The 16,150-nt window shown below is 40.7% G+C and overlaps 1 protein-coding gene across 1 annotated transcript; it reads right to left on the minus strand.

Moving 5' to 3' along the window:
• Nucleotides 1–5,886: 5,886 nt before the first annotated feature.
• nat16 (N-acetyltransferase 16) lies at nucleotides 5,887–15,000 on the minus strand (the record flags this gene model as incomplete). The annotated part of the gene is made up of 3 exons (XM_080839400.1): nucleotides 5,887–6,476; nucleotides 6,685–6,909; nucleotides 14,785–15,000. 3 exons carry the CDS (start codon nucleotides 14,998–15,000, stop codon nucleotides 5,910–5,912), a joined length of 1,008 nt encoding a protein of 335 aa, XP_080695526.1. The 3' UTR covers nucleotides 5,887–5,909.
• Between the last annotated feature and the right edge of the window lie 1,150 nt (nucleotides 15,001–16,150).

The following is a 16,150-nucleotide window of genomic DNA, read 5'->3' on the forward strand; positions in this document are numbered from 1 at the left end:
AGTTTTTTTTTAAATTCGTGTATTTAAAATAGTATTTTTATCTTTCACAACAATTTCTGGAAAATTAATAAATAAAAAACAACATTTTACTTTTTCTTCAAATCACCACTTGAGAATAAGCGGCCAGATGGGGTTATAAAAATATTTAAAATAAATCAAACAATGTTTTGACATAACCAAAAATGCCTTTGAATGGCATTGTAACTGTATTCATCCCCTTGAATGGCATTTGGCTGTGAGTTCTACTCAAAGTCCTTAACAGAGTGATATTTTTGACATATTGTTTTAACAAAATTTCACTCCATCACTGAGACATAAAACCAGCTACGTCTCTTATTCTGTGTTCATCTTTGAGTGGTAGGAGAAGGATTAGAACTAGACAGCTGCAGCCCTATCAAGGGAATGGGCACTATGGAAAACTATAACCTTTCTCAAACACCCCAGCCCTGGCCACTGAAGGCTCACTGTGTGCTGATCCAGGTGATTTTCTTCCACTAAACCCACGTCTAGGACAGTTATAGATTACCCTCATTCAGAACTTGGTCATTATGTTGGACCCTTGAGAATGGATTTTCACCGTAACTTCTATAGTAATGACCATGTCTATGAATAAGCTTAATGGCTCTACAGGAGTAACACCTGTTTCAGTCAGTTTAAAGAAAAAATCGGTTTCAGGCACGTTTGATCAAACCATTAAATTCTTAACAAAAGCCCATTTTCCTTGTAATGGTTCAAAAAGGGCTTTTGCTAAAAAAAATTGGAAATAGGCTTGAAAAGCATCTGAGACTTTGGTATGACTTGAGAGGGCCTTGACCCCCATAACATACCTATGTTAAAAGTTGATGCCATCTAGATAACAAATTTCACTCTTTTTTCATAATTTCAATTTGAGGGTTGAAATAGAGTGAAAGAGTACTCAGTGAACGAGTATCTCTTTACAATCACCTGAGTTTTCTTCTGACTGTATGGTATTTCGAAGAACCACTATATAACCACTGTCCTGTGCAACATTTTGAGGATGTGCATTTATCATGTGACCATCTGTGCTTTGGGTAACACAACTGGAGAACTGTATTTTGAAAATCGCACTCTGAGAATGCACAATGGGAAAGACTTTTGGATCAGGGAAAAGTGAGGTATCAAGTCAAACATTTTCTTACTCTAGTAAGGCCATATCCTGTTTTTAAGATGGTGGGTCTCCCTCATACAAAATGTTTGTCATAATTGTCTTATTGTCTACCAGTTGTGTTTTGGTCCATGTCACAGAAATCTAGTATGTAAAAGAACAGTTTTTCAACATTAAAAAGATTCAGTAGTGACAGAGATAATGTGAACTCATTTAGGTAATTCTGCCAATGAACAGAGACATGCTGAAGAAGAAGCATAGGAGTACACCACGTCCTGACTCTGGTTCAGGATTATCGACCAGATTTTTGATTCATGCCAAATAAAGTTATTTTTGTTTGTTTTGCTTTTTGTCAGCATTCTGCCCTCAGCATATGTTTTAGATATCACTGCTTTAGTCAAAACACACATTGAGAAAAAAAAGCTTCAAAGAAATGAAATTAGAACATAAGACCTATTTTATGTTAATGATCTCATCGAAACAACACATGGGTCACATTGCATGGGATGGCTAAGCGAATAACTAAAATTCGCCATTCCTCCCTAAGATAGTGTTTTGTGTGACAGTTCAATACAACCATATTAGCTCACTAATATAAAGACAGAACAATGGTCCCTTTTCCTCTCTTGCACGCCACTTGATTCATTTACATCTACTCTGTGTGGTCAAGTGTGCATTAGATCTTACAGTAATGCCAGAGGGGGCATTCTACTCAAACAGGTGACTGTCTGTGTAACCTGAGTCTGAGGGAGACAATAGGTCCTGAAGGAAATAGATCCTGTCTAATTCAGCTGCAACGCCCGAAACTGAAACTAACCCTTGGCATGTGAGGTGAACAGTGTGTGTGTGTGTGTGTGTGTGTGTGTGTGTGTGTGTGTGTGTGTGTGTGTGTGTGTGTGTGTCTGTCTGTCTGTCTATGTGTTTATGTGTTTGTGTGCTCGTGTGTGTGTGTGTGTGTGTGTGTGTGTATCTGTGTGTGTATCTGTGTGTGTGTGTGTGTGTGTGTGTGTGTGTGTGTGTGTGTGTGTGTGTGTGTATCTTTGTGTATCTGTGTGTGTGTGTGTGTGTGTGTGTGTGTATTAAAGTGATCCACTGTGGCCACCTGAAGCGTTTGGTTAAAGTCACTTCTCCCTGTAAAAGAGCCTGAACTGTCCAATTCATTTAGTATGATCTCAATCATTTACAGTAACTCCAGACTGGGCTCTCATTAGCAGAGTGGTAACATGATAAGAGGGGTGTTCTCTCTGGTTACCAACACCTCTCTCTCTCCGTGGCTCTCTCTCTCCCTCCATCTTTCTGGGAACTCTCTACAGAAAGAAATGACATAAATGACAGATGACTCCTGTGTGCAGCATAGGCCGTAACAGCAAAACTATTAATATCTGCAGCACATCCTCTCGACCAGTCACCTCTAGCTGATCTTAACTGTCTCCTGATCTTACCACTACTGAGTGGGATAACGCCCAAGGCTATTCAGAGCTATCTCCATTCGTTTAGCCAGACCACTGATGACATGGGGCATGGAACAGCGAGAACATTATACAACATAGAAAAGAAAAAGCGAATGGATATTCTGGGAAATGTAGTCATCTAACACAAAACAAACTGGGCAAAATACCTAGACAAGATTCTAAGGATTACAATTCTAAGGATTCACTCGAAGCAGATGTCAACACCTTTCATTTTGTTACAAGGGCATCAGTGCCGTCATGACATGCACACATTTATTTCAACAAACTTACTACAATACCTCCCTTTTTTGTAAAGCAAATATCCTGTACCCACTCTTCTTACTGCAGCTGTAATAGCAGGGGCACCATGGTATATTGCAAATATACCAAGCTAAAGCCGTTGGTCTTAGCTGCAGTATGTTTATAACACATCATAGACCCTTACTGCTATTATGACATGGTTTACAGCAATCAACTAACTTTATAGATGACTTTAGCCAAAGACTGATTTAGATCAAACACAATTTTTTCAATTTGTGTATCTTGTTGCAAACCAGAATCTCTACTTATCAGTTCCAACTGTGGCTGACCAGATATATCCATGATGAGAAAATATGCAGACAAAATATTGTCCAACTGGAATTTCATATGTAATGTATGCAATACTGCACTGGTTTGCCTTTTCCATACCTACAAAGAATACAAATTCAACAAATTCTGAAAGGTGCTAAAGATTTCCTAAGATTCCAACTGTCATTCCCATATCTCCTGAGCAGCTGTTCACCTTAACAGTAAGACAACATGCCATTCAAAAATTAAAAAAACAGAAACAAATAAGAGACAGATCAGTCCCACTGTAGAGCTCCGAAGAGCTCTGAAACCATCATGAGTTGTTGAGATTCAGAGGTCAATACCTGCTGCCACTTACAGTAGGCTTTGGGAGTATGGTTCTAAGGGACTGGGAACCTTTAAAAGCACAATAATGCATTCACAGATTTGAACAGAAACTCAGACCATCTCTGAGAGAGAACAAATTTCAAATTTCAAATCAAATGGGACCTTCCATTAGACACAATTTGTACAATTTGAGTACAATTTGAGGACGGCAATCCATTATGGACCTTTATGCATGGATCTTGCAGAGCGGTTTCCACTGCTCTAGAATAAACACCTTTTATAATAGATCAATGGTGCTGTTTAAAACCACACAGTACAGACAGTGCAAGGTCCAAAACATGTCATCATACAGCTGAATTTTAAATGACGTGCTACCACAGTTGGGACAAGCCAAAATGGCCTGAATGGATGCCAAGGACAGCGCTCCTTATGGAGACTCATGATCATCTATAGATCTTTTGGACCACTTTAGTAATTCATTGGTTTTGGAGGAGGTCATTTTTTTTACAGTTAGGAATTCCGAACCAAGAGTGAGATCAAGTGGCAAGGGTTGGGGCGGGTAAAGGGTACGTAAGGTCAAATGGGGTTGTGGGTCTGCCGGAAAAGGAGGGAAGAAGAGTAAGACAGGGTACTTTAGGAAGAAAAGGATGGATGATGGTCTGGAGGTTACTTCTTCTCAGTGGTTTGCTTCTTTTCTTAATCCGGTGCAGTCCATCTGCTTGTGTAAAACTAAATTCTAGCCACTCACTGTGGCATCTTTATTTGGGGGAATATTTAACATAACTCCATCCATTAGAGCTTCATGGGGTAAGGGTATTTTGTTATTTGATTGCATTCTTCTCAAGAACATTTAATGTTCGGCTGAAACTTTCTTTTTTCGTGTCTTCTGGGCTTGAGTTAAACCAGGGATTCAAATTTTGCTTCATCGTTTGTTCAGTCATTGCATCTTTTTCATTTGCTGTTTATGCTTGTTTTCCATTTCCAACATATTTGAAAAAACGTCCCCCGTAATTTGGTCATGTTCAAGTTTACATAGCTGGGAATGAATTGACAGTTTTTGAAAAGGAAGTACAGTTCCTCAGGTAGAGTTATGGTGAGTCTGTGTCCTTGGTCAGATAAAAAGGAGAATTCTTCAGCGTTCCTTCTTTCTTCATGATATACTCTTAACAGAGTAAAAACATGACAACTCAGTTTTCCATTGTTTTGTGTTGATGGTGTTGACTGGTGTTGCTCTGGGCATTAAAACTGAAAACTCTACACTATGACTGAGAAGGTGACTCTATTTGTAAAATGGGAATAAACGGACCAGTTCAAAGGGAAAGCTTGCATACTAGAGTCATCTATATTATATCAAGTTAAAGGATACCAATTGTATATGATCAGTGTAAGTTTTCTTTGTTGTTTGGATTCCTCAATTTGATGATAATGGATTTTGTGTAAACTAGATAAATTAAAAAAGCAGAACTTAAAATCTGTTGGTCTAAATTATATTTTAAATAAAACTTGAATTTCATTCAGTATGCTTGCAAGCAATCTTTGAGTGGACACTAATGCTAAACATCATACAGCATCATGAGTGGACCTACAATAAATATATTATCTCTTATTTATATCTCTTGCAGTAAAACTCAAATAATTACAAATAACATAGTTGTGATACTGCTGAGTGTTCATGTATAAATGCAAAAGTGATTTAAACGTAAAAAGGCTTCCCACTTTAATTGTTGCATATTAAACATTAATAAATTGGTTAATGAATAGTAAGCACTCGCAGCATCGTCCCCTCTGGCGAGAACTTAATTGAAAGGGGAATTTGTTAGAAGCAGCACAGGTTCTTGGAGATTGGGCAAACTTTTTCCACGAGGATGTAGGTTTAAATCTAGTTTATATATTCCACAGAGGGCAGCTGGGTGCCCATTCTCTTTAAACAAGAGCCTGAGTGCTGTCTATATCTTGGCCATATCCCCCCTCTTCTAAAGGTAACTGCTGCGGTGCAGGATTTCTGAGAGTGATTGCTCATGCTAACCAACCCCATATGTTATAGTACTGAGCACAGAATTCCATGATGGTTTTTATAAAGTGCTGTAAGAGTTGTGCAGATTTGTTTGCAACTCAGTATATGCATTTACACATATACCATATTACTAAATATATTTATAGGTATGTACACAAAAGGGTTAGGTAAATTAAGTACCCTACATTAACTTTCCCATGAGCTCTGGTACGTTACAAGCTTAATTGATAAGGATACTGTTAATTTCCCAAACTCTGCTCAAGTATCTCATGGCCATGTTCATGTTAGGTATTGCTGTTGTGGTTTTAAAAGGTTACACTTCAGTTTGGCCTCAGTTAAGGGAGTCATCAATGTTAGCTGTGGTTCTTGAGGGTTCATGGGATCAGGGGTATCTCTTAAGTTGCTGCTGATACTGCTCTCTTTACACAATATCAGACTCCACCACACACTGCTCTGTGTACTCCTTCACCAGCTCCACACCGAGTGTGTCACGGCAAAAACCAGCCACGGGCTTCCACAGTGGTGGATCCAGGAACACCTGGCACATGACGTGGCCCTTCAGGGTGCTTGTGTGTCGCCTCAGGTGGGTCAGGAACTGCTGCAGAACCAGCGACAGATCTTTACCAAAAACATCAATGTTAAGGTAGTACCAATCATCACCAATGGGCACCCGGAAGGGGTGGGTGCACAGACTGGCAACGGTGGGACTGCTGGCATCATCCACCATCCAATCGATGTCTTTCTTCAGTAGGATGCCCATGTTGCTTGGCAATGGCTTGAAGGGCTGCCAGTCCTGGACAATGGTGGCATTGGGGAGGACGTTACGCATCAGACCCGAGCTCAGGAAGAGCTGGCATACCTCAGAGGGATCCAGATGAACCGGGGCATGGGGAGGGGTGAGGCCATCTGCTGGGATACCCAGAGTGGGGCCCATCTCAGCCAAACGCAACTTGACGTCTTCAGCTCGAAAACGAACCAGAAGGATTCCCTTTTGGAGTGGGGACAGTTTGAACAACACAATAGCATTAGCAGTGAACCTATGATTCAAATACAAATACAGTATATCCTGTGAACATCAATAAGTGTGATCACTGAAATCTCTGTGGAATAATAATTAAAAAAAAATATCAATGAAAACTGCAATCAGGTGCAGTAGTTAGACAGGGTATCAACATTTATTCAGCCACCATCCATACCTGTTTGGTGATCAAACGGTACTTCTGAAATTCTTTCGGGCCAAGCTGGTCATCTCGTGTCAGACGGCTAACTTTAACATCTGGGTACTTGGACTTAACCATCTGGGAGCAGAATCTAAGCAGGACCCCCGCCACGCCCTTGCCTCTCTCCTGAGGGGCCACACGGAGGCCCTCCACCAGCATCGTTTCTCCATCATCAATAATGACCACAGACTCCAGAGCAATCTAGGAAACAGAGAGATGGCAGCAGACCACTTTGTTAGTCATGTCAGGCTGTGGTCACCTTGCTTTGTAGAAAAGGAAATATTTCGTTCTCATATTTAGGGGGTAAAGAGTAACGAACTACAAACACTCTCACTGCTGAACTCACTGCTGCTTTTTTGGAGAATTTTAGTCGTCCATTATGTAGCTTAAAATGGAGGTTCTTTTTCAGTATGTTTTACATGCAATAACTACCCTCCAAGTTCGACATTTTTCTTCATAATGTATATTTTTTTATGCCTTTCAGGGTCAGGGATCGAAGCAAGGTCTCAGCACTGGCAAGCTGGTTTCCTGTCAACTGTGTTACAAGATAAGAATGCAGACTCAAGTGAAGAGATGGCTTAATACACTTCCAGAAAAGAGGTTTCTTCCAGGCAAAAGTCACAAAAACGCTTAAAGCTCAGAAGATAGTAGAATCCAACAAAAAGGTACAAAAATCCAAACAGAAGACAAGCAGGCAGTTCAAAAACGAAAGACAATAGAACAATCTAAAACAGTTCAGATCCACAAGGTCAGGAATCAAAGGAGTTCAAAACGAACCCGACAAGGGCAATCTAGAAGAGTCACTTGGGGGGAAAAGCAGTCACAGATAACAAAGATTCCAAAAACACGATCTACATGGAACGAAGCTTAAGTCTTGGCTTGGGTCGAACACACAGAGAACTTCAAAGACCAAGCAAAGAATATGACTAAAACTGGGTTGAAATACGCATAGACAATGATCAAATCAAGGCACATGACACTGAAAATGAGACACAGGTGAGGCAGCTAACAAGTTGCCGCCAGAGGTCAACAAAGTCCAAAACCATGGCAATGTCCACATCGTACCTTCCATCAACGGTTATGGACCTGTTCATTCTTTCATCTCAAATTGATCTGAAAACCTTTTAGCAGAATAGCCTACTTCAGTGGCAGATTCTATGAAAAGAGAAAACATCTAAAGCCATCTAACATTACGTAAACAGTCTGTCACCTATTAATCAATTACCTAGTTAACGCCAGCTATGAGGGAAAGAAGACTAGACTTCAGATTCAGTTAGTGTTGAACTTGTGTTTGCCAAAATTAGTGATACAACCGTTTCCTACAGAACAATGCTCTCTACTCTGAGTGCTTTACATATGCTACTCTGTTTCTCTTACTTAAGTAGTAGTGTTACAGAGAGGTACGATGACTACTGCTTTGAGTCCAGTTTTTGTGAAGTAAAAGTACTTTAACTTTCAAAGAATGTTTTGTTGGTACTCACCCTGTTTGCTCCAAGACTCTTCCTATACATGAAATTATCACCTATAGACTCCTCCTACACATGAAATGATCACCTATAGACTCCTCCTACACGTGAAATGATCACCTATAGACTCCTCCTACACATTAAATTATCACCTACAGACTCCTCCTACACGTGAACTTATCACCTACAGACTTCTCCTACACATGAAATGATCACCAATAGACCCTGGACTCACAATGGTTGGGTCCGGACTCCCCAACAAAATAACGTGGGGTGACCACCTGGTCCCTCACAGACTTTAAAGGATACAAAACATAGCAGCTTGCACACTTACCAGAACTAAATAATATGAACACATTGTGTCTGTCCGTGCCTCTCTTCAACAGACTACTTCTATGCTTCCCATGAAGAACTCTTTGATCTGAAAATGCATGTCTACTCGTAAATCCAAGAGTGCCAAAAAATTAGAAAAGGAGGCAAAGCCTTTTGCTATAAAGACCTCCCCCTATGGAATTATGCTCCTCCCTCTATCAAAGAAGTGGACACCCTCTCCACTTTTAGGTCTAGACTTAAACTAGACTTGGGTGTGAAAGCTCCCATACCCATCCTGAACACATTCTACTGTGGCACCACTGAAAGCATCCTGTCCAGCTGCATCACTGTGTGGGGCAGTAGCTGCACTGAACACAGCAGGAAAGCACTTCAACGCATAGTGAACACAGCTGGTCAGATCGTTGGTGCCCCAGTCCCTTCCTTGCAAGACACATACACCACCCGCCTTACCCGGAGAGCTTCCTCAATTGTGAGTGACACCAGCCACTCCGCACACAGTCTGTTCAGCCTCCTACTCTCTCCCAACCTTGTATTACGTTTACGTTTGTTTTACGTTTGTATTACGTTTACCATGACCACTTTACTGTTCTACTTGCACTGGAAATGTCACAAGTACATCTTACAGGATGTTTTTTGCTGCCATCACCAAATTGCCTTTTTGCACTACCATAACCTCACTTTACAGAAACGTATGCTGCTCTACGTGAATCTGTATGTTAACTTAGTATTGGAAATGTCTTATCTGTGGTGCCCGTGCACTTTATATGTTTCACCGTGGGAGAGTGGGAAACGTCCTATCGATTCCTTTCTATGTCTTGACGTGAAGAAAATGTCAATAAAGCTACTTTGACTTTGACTAGACTTAAACTTAAACGGCTGCCAAGGACCTCTCATTTGTCATGCTGTAGAACGTCTCCTTCCTCCTTTCTCTGCCATTGCTCTGATGTGGGGCTACTGTAATATATTTATTAAGTTGCCTCATCACCGCTGATGGCTATGACCACTGTTTCACTTACAAAACATTAGATAAAAAACAGTTAAAACAATGCGAACAGTAAGTAATAGGCATAATTAAATTGAGTATTATTTTAAAGTAAAAACATCAATTATTACTATCATAATAATATATATTAGATCTATTATCTTAGATGTGCCTCAAATGTAGCCATTTCTACATTATAAACATTTATCTTTTCATGTGCCGACGATTGAGCTTTACTTTTAATTTAATTATTTGTTCTTTTTATTACTACTTTATGTATTTTATACTTTCTTTTAATTTGGATCTGTTATTCTTTTGCACTCCTAAGGACGTTGTCTTTATTTTTCTTTAGATTGTTTTTCATGTAAACCACATTGAATAGCCTCTTTGCCTCAAATTAATTAACTAATTAGACAAATGCTTTTTTAAAAGGTGAGTTTTTTCTAAACGCTTTTTGAACGTACCAAGGCTGTCGCTGGAATAGGCAGGTAGGTCATTCCACCACGAGGCACCACAAACAAAAACAGTCTTGACTGCAATCTCTTGCTGCTGAGTGAAGGCAAAGACAACAGACGCTCATCAAAGGAGCGAAGTGGTCGAAAGGAGGAATGGAGCTGAATGATAGCATTTAAATAGGCTGGTGCTGGTCCAGTGTCTGTCATTTAGGCAAGAGTGAGGGAATTAAATATAACTCTAGCAGCTACAGAGAGTCAGGTGAGGGTGACTAGCAGAGGAGTTATATGTGTCCTCTTGAGCTGATCAACGACCACATTCTGAATCATCTGCAATGGCCTCACTACACATGTAGGCAGGCCCGTTAAAACTGCATTGCAGTAGTCTAGTCTCGAAATATCCAGGGCCTGCACAAGACGTTGTGCAGCATATTGTGTGAGATGGGATCTGATCTTCCGAGTATTATAGCATGTGAACCAACGACACCTCAAGACTGAGGCTACATGCTGAGAGAAATGATGGTGGTCACCCAAGTTTTGTGAAGTTTAAGTTGAGGTCAATGAAGATGAACCAAGTTGGTTGCCAATATTTTGTGGGATAGCTGGATTGGCTGGGAATACCAGGAGCTCAGAAAGATTGAGTAGAAGATGACGGGCATCCAAACTGAAAGATCACTGAGGTATGCAGAAATGTGTGCCAATATTGTGGAGTCATCCAGGGGGAAGTACAGTTGAGTATCATCCACATTACAGTGATAGGAGAACCCATTGGAATGGATGATCTCACCTAAGGTAAATAGAAAATACAACGGGTCCAAGTACCGGTCCCTGAGGTACACCAGCGGAGATGTGGTGAGATTTTGACTCTTGTCCCTGCCAAAACACACTGAATGAACATCCACTGAAGTTCGATTCAAACCAACTGTGTGCTTTCCCTGCTTGGACAGCGTAGAGAGGAGGATGGCATGGTTCACTGTGTCAAAGGATTAGATAAAAAAACAGTTAAAACAACAGTGAGGAAATTATAATAATAAGTAATAGGCATAATAAAATTTTATTCATAAAACAATATTAAGTATTATTTTAAAGTAAAAACATTTTTTTATGTAATAATAATAATATATCTTAGATCTATTATCTTAGATGTGCCCCAAATGAAGCCATTTTTAAATTCAGGTTAAAAACATCTCTTGTATCGTCTCTTTTAATGTGCCTATGATTGCGCTCTAAAAATTGCCCTAAATTCTTAGTGCACTTAGTGCATTACTATTAATGTAACTATATTACTAATGTTTTCATTTTGTATTGTGTCCTATCGCTTAATTATTAGTTATATTAATTATAATCTTTGTTCTTTTACTTACTAATTTATGTGTTTTGTACTTTCTTTTAATTATATATATATGTTTACATTTGTATCTGTTGTTGTTTTGCACCCTTATGGATGTTGTCTTCATTTTTCCTTTGGACACTCCTTTTGATTTAATTTATGTAAAGCACATTGAATAACCTTTGTGCCCTAACTTTTGAACTAATTAGACAAATGCTTTTTTTAAAGAACGGCGCCACCAAATTCAAAACAATCTGCAATGGCCTCACTTCACATGCGGGAGAGCCCCTTAAAATTGCAATTCAAGTCTAGAAATAACCAGGGTCTGCACAAGACGTTGTGTAGCAGATTGTGTGAGATGGGGTCTTATCTTCTGATTATTAAAGCGTATGAACCAACAACACCTGAAAGGCCACATGCTCAGAACAATTCAATTAAATCAATCATAACACACAACATTCATAAAACCCCAGGCTGATGACAAAAAGAATTACAAACAAACTGAGTCTTTTGCTACTGTCAATGCTTCAGGAGAATTACCACTCTTAAAACCAGACTGCTTAGGGTCCAGTAAATTATATTGAGACAGGAAATCAGAAACTTGCTTGAAGAAAACCTGTTCAAGAATCTTTGCATAGAAACTAGAAAAGCCATGGCAACCAAGAAACAGCGTTGGCTGTAAAGTTTAATCTCTCAAAAGCTCACAAATAAAAGGCAGTGTTGGGTTCAAAGAGATCGCAACCACTTGGAACACAACCACTTGCATGGTTTCACATAGACATTAAAGAATCCTCGAGACAAATACTGGGACACCACTGGAGCAAGGGCTTATTCTGACATTAGTGAGGAAGGGGGAAGACGTTCCCCCTCCCCCTGGCCTTCTCCAACATGTTAACTCAATGGCTGCTATTCCCACTGAAAGCGTGTCAGAAGATTATCGTTCATGGTACTAGGATGCTAGGGGATCAATTAACGATTAGACCTAGATGTTTAAGGTCCATTCCCAATCAACACCATACCACTAAATAAATGCTCAAGAAGCGGTTTCACTAACACTTAATAAAAGCTCAAGATAGGGTTTGGGTATGGGCTAGCCTATTTGTGTGTGTGTGTGTGTGTGTGTGTGTGTGTGTGTGTGTGTGTGTGGGGAGGGGTATCCCGCACAGGCCTTTTGTGTGTCAATGGCATTGTTGACCTTTTCTTGATATAATGCCTTTTTGGCGCCTGCTGCTGTGGAAGAAAAGGCAGGCAATAGAGGCTGATAGTTACTGAGCTGGGCACACTGCTAAGGTTTTTAGTTTTTTTTCACAAATCCTGAACTTGTTTTAAATGCATTATTTTTATTTCTGTTTCATATTCCTTTGGCGATACAACGATTTAAGTAAAAAACGACTCAGGGTGACAGGGTTTTAACAAGCAGGCTAGAGAAGATATATCATCCAGACAAGAGCTCACTGTAAAGCAAAGACTGTCTGTAGCATCATTAACCTGAGAGAAGTCATTGCTTGAGAGACTTCAGAGGTTATGATGAAGGAGTAGTCATTGCTTGAGAGACTTCAGTGGTTATGATGAAGGAGTAGTCATTGCTTGAGAGACTTCAGTGGTTATGATGAAGGAGTAGTCATTGCTTTAGAGACTTCAGTGGTTATGATGAAGGAGTAGTCATTGCTTGAGAGACTTCAGAGGTTACAATAGAGAAGTCATTGCTTGAGAGACTTCAGAGGTTACGATGGAGGAGAAGTCATTGCTTGAGAGACTTCAGTGGTTGCGTGGAAGTGAAGCCGCAGGAGGAACTGTAGGATGATCCAGGAGACGCACAGAAAATCGAATAAAGTAATGGTCAGATAGATGTAAAGGAGTGACCTTTCACTTTTCTGTAGTGCAACTAAGCACAGAATGAGATCAACATCCTTACCAGCCCTTATGAGTAGGAGGGCTGTGAACACGTATGAAATTAAATGAGTTCCGTATGGACAAGAAATCTGCTCAGTGAGAACTGTCCATATGAATATTCACATGACCAAGGATGTGGAATGGACCATTATCCATTGTAAATGCAGACAGCAGAATGTCCAGCTCATACACAAAGCTGCCAAGCTTTCCTGGCGGATGATTAATAACCAGGTATAACTCGAAAGGATCAGTGATCCTGGTGGCATGATATTCTGATGGGGCATGGCTGTGCACAGGAAGCAGTTATTAGAGACAAGAAAGCTGGTTCCACTTGCTGCACAAGATAAGCGAGAGGTGTGGAAAAAGGCATCATTCATTGATAGCGCTGCAGTTGTGGCAGTGTTGTCCAGCATTATCCACATTTCAGTAAGGGCAAGAAAGTGAAGAGATAATTGGGAGGTCAAAGCCAGAATAAAATCACACTTATTAACCGCAGACTAGCAGTTCCACCACTCTCCAGAGAAAGCAGGCCAAGATGCTCTGGCATGCTGCAAGATGGACAGTTATTGTGATTACGCTGCCTTTTGTCATGGGGGCCCCTTCTTACTTGGTTTTGTACAACTGAAATCTCTTGAAAGCACCTAACTGGAAAATACATAATATACAGTGGTGAGGAACAGGAAGAGACTTATCTAAGGGACTGTCTTGGTCAATGGACTTGAACAGGTAGATTCACTGGTCTCATAACAACTAGGTCTTTTAAACAAGTATGTCTTTAAATGAGGAGGGCTTCACACCAGAGCTGACGCATCCACTTCAGCACAGTTATGGACGGATTATGAAACCCTGGGCCCCTGGGCCTGGACACGTCAAAAATTATGCAATGTCATCTTACCGCTGTCATCTTACCACTGAGGGTGTGAAGCGTCCGGCAACGCAATTATGCACTCAAAATAACAAGTGTAAGTGCGGAAGAATGCAAATTGAGACAGTGCTAGTCTTTTTTCCTCCCCTCTCACTTTAGACTGTCTCCACTGTGAGGTGCAGCTGCATGGCTGATCCATTTATAAAGTCCCCTGCTTCCCATACACCACTATAGAATCCAGTTCTCTACTATACATTGCTTACAGTGCATCACACATTGCTTACAGTGCATCACACATTGCTTACAATGCATCACAAATTGCTTATAATGCATCACACATTGCTTATAATGCATCACACATTGCTTATAATGCATCTTACATTGCTTATAATGCATCGCACATTGCTTAGAATGCATCACACATATGTATTGCTTGCCTACCTACCTCTGCTCCATCTCTGCTAATATGATGTATGTACAAATGATCTGATTGATTCTATGTATGAATTATCCTCTTGTGTTTTGGCTCTCTTGGGTCACTTCCCTCCCCCCAACTCCCTCCAACCAGGTGCAGTTACACCTCCAAGTGCATTCTTTTCTGCTACCCGAATGCTGTGTTGTCCATTATCCCTTTTACTGATTACAGCCATTACAAATTCACTGATTACAGTCATTTTTGAATATTTTCCAAAGGATTCCAAAAAAGGATCTTTTGTGTGGATTTGAGCCATTCACCATGACAAAAGACGTCTTACCACTTTGCCCTGCTTGCGTGCCAGAATGACGGTGCGGTTGGTTTCCTGCAACCAGGTTTGGTAGCGGGTGGGTAGGTAGTCCAGCCCACCGTAGATATCCTGGCTCATAGCCATGATGTCATCAAAATCATCCTCTGTTGCCACGGTGAACTGAAGATCAGTTTGAGGTGGAGCCTCAGGGAGTTGGGTGCACGGCAGGCTGTTCTCGATCTTCATCTTTACACAGAAACAGAAAGAAAAGAAGAAAAAAGATAAATGAAAAAAAAAAACAGTTCAGGGAAATAGTCGCCATCTGGCCCACATAATGTTCCTTTGAGTATGCTACAAAGCAAGGTACCACAGCTCAACCATAAGGAACATAAAGAGTATAATGTTCCTTTGAGTATGCTACAAAGCAAGGTACCACAGCTCAACCATAAGGAACATAAAGAGTATAATGTTCCTCTGAGTATGCTACAAAGCAAGGTACCACAGCTCAACCATAAGGAACATAAAGAGTATAATGTTCCTCTGAGTATGCTACAAAGCAAGGTACCACAGCTCAACCGTAAGGAACATAGCGTTTGCGACGGCCAAATATTTACAGCCTTCTGCCGGATTGGCACTGTTTGACACTGACTGACATGCCTGGCAGGACGGCACCTCTGCTGCCAGCCCCTAATCCCTATAGAACGTGACCCCCCTCAAGCCCACTTCAGCCCCCCCGCTCCCCACAGGCTTCCCTTTGGAAAACAAACACATTTTTCTGGGTGGGAAAAGAATGAGTGAGATGGGGTGAGGGAATTGGGCTGGATCTGGAAAGGTGGTGATTCACTGATGGGAGCAGGCACGCATGCATGGGCAGTGTGTGTGGCTGCGGGGCACAGGAGGAGGTGGGGTTGTATGCCATAATCTGTCCAATGTGGAACGCCACCAGCCTTACCAGAGAAAACACTGTCTGCTCTCTCAGCATGAAATATAGCACTGACTCTGGTAGTTTTCCATCCCTGGGTCCCCTTAGTTATTTCAGTGGGACACTCATTTTTCACTTGTGAAATACGTCTATAACCATGGCAAATAATGATGCAAATAATATCCATATGCTTATGTAACAACATAACCACGGCATATGCTGTGAATAGTTTTCGTTTGCATATGGGTAGGATTGAGTTTTCTTCATTCAAATTAGGTGTTGTAGTGTTTTTTTTTTTTTTAAGGAAATGGTAATATGATATGATTCCTGAAGTGACATTTGCTTTTCATCTGTAGCAGGTCAGTTTTCACTGAGAAAACCTACTCAAAACTGAACAACACATGCGCGAAAGACAAACAGGACAAATAAACTTCATCTCACAGCCTGACTGTTACTGTAGCCCTCCCAAAAATA

This window comes from Sprattus sprattus (genome assembly GCF_963457725.1).
Source record: "Sprattus sprattus genome assembly, chromosome: 5".
NCBI lineage: Eukaryota > Metazoa > Chordata > Actinopteri > Clupeiformes > Clupeidae > Sprattus > Sprattus sprattus.